This window comes from Poecilia formosa, unplaced genomic scaffold, assembly GCF_000485575.1.
Source record: "Poecilia formosa unplaced genomic scaffold, Poecilia_formosa-5.1.2 Scaffold383, whole genome shotgun sequence".
NCBI lineage: Eukaryota > Metazoa > Chordata > Actinopteri > Cyprinodontiformes > Poeciliidae > Poecilia > Poecilia formosa.
In genome coordinates, this window is record NW_006800322.1 from 199,260 (window position 1) to 210,132 (window position 10,873).

Sequence of the window (10,873 nt, forward strand, 5' to 3'; positions counted from 1 at the left end):
GTGAGTTTCATTCTCCTGGTGTGGCCTGCCTGAAGAGCCAATGTGTTCAGTGATGAAGTCTGCTTATTCTATTCCAACACTAACAGTACTTCCATCCACATAACTGCTGCTCACTGGATAAATGAAGGTTTATCATAGCAACTGCTGGAAGCCTGACAACAACCACACCATGTGTAGCATCATTTCAATCCCCCTTTTTCTCTGACTTGATGTCAGATCACCTGTTTTAACAAGTCACTAGCAGGTGGGTCTGAACATGGGGGCAGCAAGTCTGTGACTCCATGATCATGTCCCATTTGAATCCTATAAAAGGAAAACATAATTCAAAACTGCATATGTAAACTTAGGAGCTTCATTTTCATGTTCAAGTTGATAGAAATGATTAAATTGTTGGTCCCTACAGTTCTGATCATTATCCATCTTTTGACCAGTTAAAAGCCTTCACTGGGTGAAACATTTTGTTTTCCAACATCGCTCAACTTTGAGTCATGGAATATTTGTATTACTGTAGAGTTTATAGCTTTAAGTACTGGAACAAAAACTGGATTTGGTGTTATAGTACAGAAGTTATCTACCTGTAGTGTGGAGTGACTACAGGTAGTCACTCCACACTACCTGTGTAGTAGTGTGGAGTGACTACACAGGTAGTGTAGTCACTACCTGTGTAGTCACAGGTAGTGTGACTACACTTATGTGTAGTCACAACCTTTAGGACTGTGACTACACCTTTAGGACTTTCTAAAGCTGCGTCTTGAGCAGAAGAGTCAGTGTCAGACAGCGTCAAACATGTTATTTCTCATTGGTCAACACACACAAATGACAGTAATCCTTTACACTGTTCCATGATCAACAGTGGATGCCACCATTTGAATACAGAGAGCATGAGTCCATGATGAGAGGGACAGTATGACTACAGGCTAACTAGCACATGGAAAACATCGCTTGTGTCCACAGTCTATATTACAAAGAGGAAAGAAGGAACTAAAGTACTACAACATTCCAGGATTCCAGGATGGGTTGGAACATCTCCACATTTAATTTCTTTTTCTTTTCTCTTCTCGTGAAAAAGAAAAAAAAAACAAACAAAAAAAATCAAATCAACAAAAATAGTTCCTACTAAGAGACATTTTCCTAAGCTCTCCTAAAAACTTGCAAAATCAAGTTCCAACAGTTGTGACACTGGAAGTAATGCATAAAAGTGTCAGTCTCTCTCCTTCCTTTCCTGATAAAAGTGGATGTGGGTGGAGGCTATAGACAACGATGATATGCTGATGCTCGTACGGAAGTGAACGGATGAGGAGCTCTGGCTCCCAGACACTTGAGTCTCAAGTAAACGTGAAGTGGGGGACACAGAGGAGGTTCCAGGGGCCACTGCCTTATGCTCCGTTCTTCCAGCTGATTCCTCACACCGAGCCAGGATGAAGGAGCCCATGCTTAGGCTGGGCTGAATGTTTCAGCAGAGCAAAACATTCATCACCTTCCATGCTGAGTGTTTAAGCAGAAGAACATCTTCTTCTCTCGGTTGTTTGATATATATATATATATATATAGCTGGCTATTTGACTGCAGCTCCATGTCACTGTTTGGTCAACTTCATAGCTTAAACCTCAAACCCATCAAGCTCTTGTGCTGCTAAAGCAAAGTCTAACCAAATGTATTTGTCTAGTTTCTAGTACAGATATTTTTGTACACTTGAATACAACAAAATTAACTTAAAAGTAACTTTTCAGCAAGCTATAGGAGCTTTTTTTAAGTCAATCATTCCTTAATATTGATTTTTTAAAAAGTAATAGTTCCACTGATTATTTCACTTACAGTATGACATTTTCCCATAAGTGAAATAATCTGCCAACAATATTTTCACTAGAATATGGACAAAGATGCTTGGTAAGACTTTATGTTTTTGCAGTGTATGCCCATCCAGCCCCACTCACCACAGGTGGAAACAGTTTGTGTGATATTTCACAAAATAGTCTATTCACCTTTTAAAGGTTTCCTTCTAGATGATCTGTTCACCATCAGCAGATTATTAATAGCTCATCTTCATAGAGTTTAAAACCAGAAGCATCACCTGCCATTTGATTCTATATGAAAACGGTTGTTGAACACTGCCCCCTGCTGCTGCTAGTAAAGAATGCAGGTAAAGAAACCTGTGCCTTCCTACAGTGAAGATTATTAGGGCTGATATATAAAAATTAAGTGCACAATGCTGCTGTGAGTTTTGCTTCACTAAAAATCTTTTAGGTTTGAAACAGATATGAAGTTCCTGCCTGGTGAGTCCAGAGGAACATTTGAAGCAGCTTCATCTCATATCGTTTTAAACATCTGTAGATCTGCCAGCATCTATAGACTTGTCATGTGGTAGAGCACAGAGAGCTAATGCTAACAGCATACATGTTCAGAGGTCTGACAGCATCACTCAGCATGGAAGGTGACCAGCATGCATCTCCTAAAGGTCTCGAAGCTGAATGTCATTGGAAAAAAAGCTGGAGGTGAGGACCGGACTGGGACTGTCTGCGTTCTGTTGAGCGGGCCCGGAGACGAGGGTCACCATGGAAACAGGAAGACAGAAGCCCAAGGCAGAGGGGGTCAGGGTTAGTCAGAATGGTGAGGACAACAACTTAAAGGGTCCCGACAGTTAAAAACAGAGCAGAGCAGGAGCAGTGTGTGGATGGACTGTGATAACGGTAGATACTGGAGGAGGTCCACAGGGAGGACTACTGGGACGCCTCAGTCTTCAGCAAGACAGGCATGGACGGATGGACAGGGCAAGGGACGCCAGCACAGCACTAGTTTTGGTTTCCTGGTTTTGGTTGTGGATGCTGAAAGGGGGGAGGAGGTGGTTCCTGTCATGCGGGGAGGGGCAGAGGGTCCGATATGTCTTTACAAGATCTTTACTTTAACTGCCATAATGCATGGTGTTGCTGGGGATGACCATGGGGGACGCCATGGAGATGGCAGCGCCCCCCATGGTGAACTGGTTGGTGATGGGATAGTAGGTACCGCTGCTGCTGGGGCCCGACTGGCCCGTTGTGGCCCCTGGAACAGAGAGCAGAGCATGGCTTCATGACTTCTGAGGACCAGGCTTTAGGAGACGCTGTGTGAATGGCAGATTACCTTGGACTATTCCTGTGCTCATGATGGAGCCCATCCTCGAGTGGGTGTGGTTCACTATCCCTGTGTTTACTGGGAGGGGACAAAGACAGAGAGGACAGAGAGAGGTCAGAGAGACAGGGACAGAGACAGGGAGGACAGAGACAGAGAGGACAGAGAGAGGTCAGAGAGACAGGGACAAAGACAGAGAGGACAGAGACAGAGAGGACAGAGAGAGGTCAGAGAGACAGGGACAAAGACAGAGAGGACAGAGACAGAGAGGACAGAGAGAGGTCAGAGAGACAGGGACAGAGACAGACAGCAGTCAGATTAAAGAATTAATCCTTGCTTCTAAAATGTTATGTAGTAACTATAGCAACCCAAACCCCACCACTACCTCAGCTAACTTGGTAGCATCAGTTAGCACATGATGGACTGTCCTGTGGGCCTGGTCAGGACCGGTACAGCTAGAACCTGCTGCTGTTCTTCAACAGAGCAAAACGTCCCAAACTTTAACTAGTTGAGCTAGTTAAAGTGACTGATCATTAAACCTGTAACAGTAAACCAATTAATCAATGGTGAATTAAAACTAACTCAATATTTCCATTTCCATGATTGATTGTTTTGTGTCTCTTTCCAGCAGACTGGATGACAAAAGGCTTCAGTCTCAGAGCTCATTTGTTTACAGAGACTTAATCCATATTACTGTTTGTTGTATTTTAGATATTTAAAATATTTTCCAGTTTCACTGTTAAATGTTATCATTTAACAGTGATAATCATTAATCATTAATCATTAATCATTAATTAATCATTCAGAGGGTGTGCTACATACTGCATACATCTGATCTCAGTCACTTCTAGTATGTTAGAAAAGAAATTAACCAGATCACTTTTCTGAAAATAAAGACATGAGCAGATGTGAAAACAACAGTGCTGTGTGTTCAGTTCAGCAAGCAGGAGTTGTTTTGCTGGTTCCCTGCATGAGGAGCGGAGAGGCAGACTCCTACCTAGAGGGATGAGGTTGTTGTGAGACACTGCTGGGCCGCTTCCAATGACTGTGCTGAGGTCATAAGCTGTTGGCATCCCTGATGGACAGAGCAGACACAGCAGTTAGCATCTACCACTAAGGTCACCCAGTTCTGACTTCACAAAGATTTATCAAACAGAAGCTCTGAATTAGTGCTGCATTAAATCATTCTGAATCCAACTTCATCCAATAAAACACCAGAGGAAATGAAGGACACCTGGCATTTATAACTACGTAACGTTTTATAGAGGACGTAAAACATCCTGTCCAGGTTAAACACAAATGTAGAGAGATTTTCAGATGATCAAAAACAGGAGGAAAAAAAAAAGGAAAAAAGAAAATCAAAACATACTTAACAGGGTCTGGATTGGTTTTGTTTGTTCCCTTCCTGCTCTCTGTTGTTTAACAGAAACATTAAACATGATGATTATTGGAGACGACTAGATTCCAATCCCAGCATTTAGGAATAATCTGCATCAGGTGAACCCTGCTGCTAGTCCCACTGTCAGGTTCTGTCAGCTGCACCCACTGAAGCATGCAGTCATGTTTCGAAATGTCATGACCTCTTCATGGCTCTGCAGCCTGTTCAGCTGATCTGGGTTTCCTTAAATGAGTCCATGTCCATGTGCTCAGCGTCCCAGATGGAACACGCCAGTCAAACCGATGTTGTTTGCCGGTCCAGTCAGTCATGGTGGTAAGGCTGCATGGGCTTTAGCTAACAGACCCTGTGGTGAGCGCCATCATCAGGCTGAATACTGCCATTTAAAGCATCATTTATTTGGGCTGCACGAGAAATCAATAATCATATATATATCATGATAGACACGTGATCAATATCAATATATAATACACTTGATAGAATATTCACTGAACAGGAAAAAAAGGTTTTAGCTGCTAGCTGAGCAAGGAGGTCTTTGGTTACCTAGCAACAACCTATTGAGTAACTTTGCAGCATCAGGTTCAGGTTTTGCCACCATGCTAATAACTGGCTAAAAGTAAAAACAATCATGTGAAGTGAAAACTGTGGCTAAAACAGGACAGGTCTCGTCATCAGTTTGGAAGGATTTCAGATATTCAAAACAAAAACCTCAATAACTATCGATATCTACCGATATGAAAGGCTTATATCGTGATACATTTTTCTGCCATATTGCTCAGCCTTATCATTTATAATGATAAATTCCTTATGGTAAGAATTTTGATTTGTTAAAATAAAATCCAATTAATGATGTTTATATTGTTTAGGCTTTTTTTCCCACTGTTTATTTAATGGGAGTATCAATGAAAAGGTAAATATGATTAAATGCAGCTACTGTGTGCAGCTTAGTGATAAAAATCACTTTTTATGTGACTGCTGAGCTAAAGAAGCTCATTACAAATGGGTGTTTCTCAAAAAGCAGAATTTGTGTTTGTGGGGCTTTGATCGCTTCATACAGTCACAGCCATTCTGTTACCTAAAAAAGTAATAAATATTTCTTTTTGTTATCAGAGTGCCACAAAACATCACAACAAAACTTTAAGTCCAGCCTAACTGCCAGGAAGCACTCAGTGGGAGACCGCAGCTACACATGCTGAGCATCAGCATGATCCACAGTATGTGTGAGGCTGATCCTGATGGAAGAGTGTGTGTCTGGTAATGGACTGGTTGGGTTTCGACTCCTGCTTCCTCTCAGCACATGCCAAAGTTCCCCCGAGCAAGGCACTGAACCTCCAGGAAGAGCTGAATGACTTTAATCCATGAATATCATGCTGCAGGTGAAATCTGGTGTCATTTTACTCCACATGACAGTGAGCAAAGTACTGGAGCCTGACTGGATGTCTGCAAAGACCCATTTATAAAAACCCATCACTGGGAAGGTTCCTCTCATTTCACTTTAAGCTCTCATTAAAATCTCTTCAGACAGAGTGGATGCATGGATTATCCTGATAGATTATCATCCCCTCTTATTCCCAAAATGTGGATCAATAGGATCAATAGCCTGACCTGAACAGTCAGAGGTCAGTTAGGGTCAGGTTGATGCAAGTCTGACTTCAATGTTCTGTTCAGGTACACAAGGCATTCCGATTGAGGGAGTTTAATGGTGGGAGAGAAATATGAAGCAAATTTAAACATGAAGGCTGACAAAGGCATGGTGTCAAAAATACCAAGTGTTTGGTGTTTATCATGACACCAAACTCTTGTCTTTGTATATTTGCAAAGACAAGAGCAAGAAAAATGTCTGCTACATTAAAGCTGAGGTATGTAACTTAATAAAAATATGTTTTACATATTTCTTAAAACTACTGCCATGGCAATGTCATGTGCTGTCATGACAGCACAGTATGAGACAGATCGTCTGAAAACGTAAAGCTCCACCTCTTCCCAGTGATAACTGCAGAAATAAACAGCACCATCAGAAACAACCAATCAGAGCCAGGAGGAGTGCTGTGGCGCTGTCAATCACCCCTGTGTAAGCACTGCTCACATCCGTCCATTATCTCTGCTACGCTGCAGCTTCTCTTCGTCAACAGATCCTGCCATGAATGCTAAGGCTAGTTAGCATGGCAACCAGTGATGGCGGATAAACAGATTTCCTGGAATAGCGAGTTGTTTCTCCACCATTAGCACATTTAGCAGAAAGTACACAAGATTGACAAGTATAAAACATATTTTTCATGAAAATTACGTACTGCAGCTTTAAGTCTGTTAAACTGTTTTCTAATTGGCTGGATGGGAGGACCTCTGCAGTGCTGTCCCTTCAGACTCAGCTAAGAAAGCTGAGAGAGGGTTTCAAGTTCTGCCAGAGTCTTAAAATAGCCTCATGCCTGGTGGGGGGGCAGGAGGGACTGGAGCCAGACAGAGGAGGGTGTGGAGGGGGGGCAGCTTTAATCTGAGTGTTTCTGTGTTCACCTGATACAGCCATCCCCTGACTCATACTGTAGGCGGCGCCTGTGTTCCACATGTTCTCAGAGGGGGAGGTGTAGTGTGAGCCAGGAGGGGGATTGGGGGTTGTGCCTGTGTACCTGCACACAGAAACAAACACGGTTGGAGATGAAAGACACACACACACAGCAATCAGTGTGTGTGGTCCTACGGGCACCGTGGCAACCAGCTGCAGTGAGGGGGGGAACTCACCTGAAAAAGGGGTTCTTCAAGTCCAGGAGGTTGCTGGACTTTGATCCGGTCTGGTCCACCTGGGCAACAATACTGATGTCGTAGCTTTGTCTGGAGGGACAGAAAGGATTAGAGCAAATATTAATAAAATAATTCAACAAGACGTGAGAGATGGGTTTCAAAATGTGTAGCGTACAAACATCTGAAAAGCTGCAGCTCCAGCCCAGCTTGTTAAATGGCTAAAACTGAATAAGTCTGTTGAGTGGAGAGTAGAAGTTTCCAAGTCTTGCCAGAATCAGTGGCAGCTTCAAGTCTGGACTTTGACTAGGCCACTGTAACATGAATCATTTTGGCTGGATGTTTAGTCTCAGGTCTTCTGTGCTCAGCTACAGTCATCTGCTGATCTTTCCATGAGGAAGAACAAACATCCCCACCTGATGATGCTGCCACCACCGTGCTTTATAGTGTGGATCGTTTGGGATCTCATTGATCAGAAAACCTCCTACATGCTTGATGTGACCCTCAGATGGTTTGTGGAAAACTTCCAATTCTTAATCACTTTATTTCAGGATGCCCATTGTTCTCTGACAAAGTGTTCAGACAGAATGTCTTTCACTTGTCAAACGCCTCAGGTTGGACGCTTTGAAGTCAGATGCTTTGACATTTTTGTCTCACCCGAACCCACTTTGATGACCTGCTGACCTGTATTTGTACCTACACCAATACAACACATTTACCCAAAAAAAAAAGAAAAAAAAAAGAAAAAAGAAAGTGGCTCAACTAGGACAAATTCGCACCACAGAAAACAGGATTAAAAATGAGAAAGAAAGTTATCATTCATGCATCTCCTTAAAACTGGGCCTTTAAATTTTTTAATTCATTATTTTTGTGATGTCCTTTTGATCTAACCATGTCAAAGGTTTTCCCACACCGTAAGACTTTCTGACACGAGACTTCTCGAATCACCCTAGACTGGTGTCCACATGGACTTTGCATGTACATCAGACACCCCTCAGATCTCGTTGGGTCTGAACGGCATCAGACTGACCCAGAGCAGCAGGATTTATGCTCAGATGTAACACAGCTGGCCTGTTTCCTAACTGGGTGACTTCTGAAGGCAACTATTGAAATTAACCCTAAATGTTTGCAGAAAAAAAGAGAGTGAAATTAATTTATTGTTCAATTCTAAGCTTTTTCTTCAAATTCCCAATGATGTTCTATTTTGTATTGGTCCATTCCTTCAGAACCCCAGCTAATAAACCACAGTTGTGGTTGTGAAGTTATAAAAGGAAAGGAAAATCCACTTGAGTGTGATTTGTGCTCTCTGAACACTTTGGAGTCTAATTCTATTTCGATTAAAACCAGAGTGAATACATCATGGAGCTACCTTTTGTTGGCCACCAGCATGGCCGTGCCAGACAACGTGTCCCCAGCTTTAGCGAAAAGTGGCGACTGCAGCAGGCAGCGCACCTGGTACCAGTGGGTGAGGGGCTCTGTGGGGGCTGTGGACAGCCACACGGTCATCCTACATGGGGGGGACAGGTGAGAGACAAGCTGTTGGAATCCAGTTCAAACCACAGGCGGTGCGTGTCTGTCAGAGGACTTACACTGATCCCATGAAGGCCACATCGAACCAGAAGGCCAGGCCATGTACCAGGCCGGAGTGCATCATGTGGAACTTGAAAGGAATCTCTATCCTGAGAGCAAAGCAAGAGGCAGTAAGCAGACACTCTACAGAGAGAACACAGTCTCAAAGTCTACTTTACAGTCAACTCATCAGATGGAGCAGACACTCAAGGAAATCAAAATTATGTCTCGTTATCCCTTTGTGAAATTAAAAACTTAAAGACATACCACATAACAAATAAAATAATAACCAAAGTTTTCAATGAGCCACAATAAAGCAATATTTAAAAATGCCTTAAACCAGATACCATACACAGCCTTAAAAACAAACTTTCACAGAGTTAACATCTTAGATGGCTAGAGCTCTATCACATTCACAGACCTGTAGAGATCCTCCTCTTTGGCCTCCAAGAAGTTCACCGTGTATTTAACTGACTTGGCCATCAGGATGCGGATATCAAACGTGTCCTGCAGGGGGCAACATCACAGGATCCAGTTCACACAGAGTCCAGCACCAAGTTCTGCTGCCATTTCCTCCAAACCACCAAACCAGACCTGCACTCTGTGTTAATCAGTGAGTTACGCACCACAATGGGCTGGCGGAAGTACTCATCCACTGCAGCTCCCCGCAGAGCAGAGAGGTCAACGCCGTGGAACGAGGGCTGATACCTGAGGGGACGAGATTACTCATTTCAACAGCCAACAAAGACTTTCATCTAAAACTATGTTGTTTGACACATTTCTCTGTTCTCTAGAACCGTATTCACAGTAGGTTGTGTCTGCGCAGACATAGCAGCTTTGGAGGATCAATGTAGGAGCTTTCATGATGTATCTTTACCATATTTAGAATAGGAGTGGACTTAAAAGTTTTATCACAATATTTTGTGATAAAATATTGTGATAAAACTTAAAACTTAAAATATTGTGATGGCATTAAGTGATGTAAAGAACTATTTATTACTCCTTTGTTATGCAACTGTATGACAAAACACAAACAAACACCATCTGTAATCTGCCTCATTAGGACTCCAGTCACAGAAAGAAGTCTGATTTATATAACTAAACTTTAGCTGCAGGCAGTGTGTCTGTCAGAGGACTTACAGTGTAAGTGATTAAAAGCAGTTTGCTTTTAATCATATTTTCAAATATATGATTTGATATTCTCATTGAACAAACAGTGGAGAAAATATTAAAACTAACAATCAATACAGACAGTTTTGGGGTGTTTTAAATATCAATTGGAATTTATCATGAAAAAGAAAAATCAAAATTCTTATAAGAAATTTAACACAATAATAATAAGATAACCCTTAGTTTAGAGCCTGTTCCAAACAGAGCAGGTTGCAGGTGCTGCAGCTAAAGCTAACAAGAGTTTAGGCTGTTAGAACTCTACTGCAATGAGTGTTTTAATCACAGATAGTCCAGTACGGTTGAGTTTATCTCTTATGGGTACTTCCTTCCCCTTCTTGTCATTAAATTGCACAATACAGCCTTAAAACATTATAAAATGTCGCATTTTTGTAAAGCTAACAGCAGCGTAGCTAAATGTGGCTAAAGGCTAAAGTATTCAAAACAGCTATTTCCTGCTGGTGTAGTGAGCTCATAAACAACTAATATTGTTCACTGTGTTTTGGACTTAAAGGAATCCTTTATATAGCAAAACATTTGATTTTTGTGTTCATTTAACTCATGTTTGTTGGTATTGAGAGAGGTGTGAATAGTTTTAAGTTTTATCTGCCGTTTGTCTCACCTAACAGAAAAAGGAGCTACAACAGAAGCAGAACTGGTAGAATAACCTGCATTGTGTGTAAAAAGTGCTCAGCCAGTGCCTTACTACAGGCTCAGACACACAGCAGCGCCCTGAGTGGAACAGCAGCAAACGCTGCTGATGACACTTAAAAAAATGCTGGCAGAGTGAAAAGAGGAAATAAGGAATGGGCTCTTTGCACCTCAGGCGTTGACGACACATCACCAGGAGCACATGAGGCTCACTTGTTTCCGCTTTGAGTTTCCATGACTGGTAGAAAAAAC

At 42.2% G+C, this 10,873-nt stretch overlaps 1 protein-coding gene and 2 long non-coding RNA genes across 3 annotated transcripts in view; 1 reads left to right on the plus strand and 2 right to left on the minus strand.

Moving 5' to 3' along the window:
• Positions 1–338: 338 nt before the first annotated feature.
• Positions 339–796, minus strand: LOC107833435 (uncharacterized). The gene is made up of 2 exons (XR_001659184.1): positions 725–796; positions 339–611 (listed from the first exon to the last, which is right to left on the minus strand). It is a non-coding gene; the product is annotated as an uncharacterized LOC107833435 (long non-coding RNA).
• On the plus strand, positions 536–1,069 carry LOC107833436 (uncharacterized). The gene is made up of 2 exons (XR_001659185.1): positions 536–587; positions 713–1,069. It is a non-coding gene; the product is annotated as an uncharacterized LOC107833436 (long non-coding RNA).
• Positions 1,070–2,344: 1,275 nt separating this feature from the next.
• Positions 2,345–10,873, minus strand: part of carm1 (coactivator-associated arginine methyltransferase 1) — a 33,505-nt gene continuing 24,976 nt past the window's right edge. Inside the window, exons 8-16 of the mRNA XM_007575611.2 lie at positions 9,430–9,511; positions 9,225–9,310; positions 8,824–8,913; positions 8,604–8,741; positions 7,238–7,327; positions 7,013–7,125; positions 4,103–4,180; positions 3,118–3,186; positions 2,345–3,039 (exon numbers count right to left, since the gene is read on the minus strand). Of these exons, the coding sequence (XP_007575673.1) occupies positions 2,900–3,039; positions 3,118–3,186; positions 4,103–4,180; positions 7,013–7,125; positions 7,238–7,327; positions 8,604–8,741; positions 8,824–8,913; positions 9,225–9,310; positions 9,430–9,511 (886 nt within the window). The 3' untranslated portion in view covers positions 2,345–2,899. The remainder of the gene's footprint in view (positions 3,040–3,117; positions 3,187–4,102; positions 4,181–7,012; positions 7,126–7,237; positions 7,328–8,603; positions 8,742–8,823; positions 8,914–9,224; positions 9,311–9,429; positions 9,512–10,873) is intronic.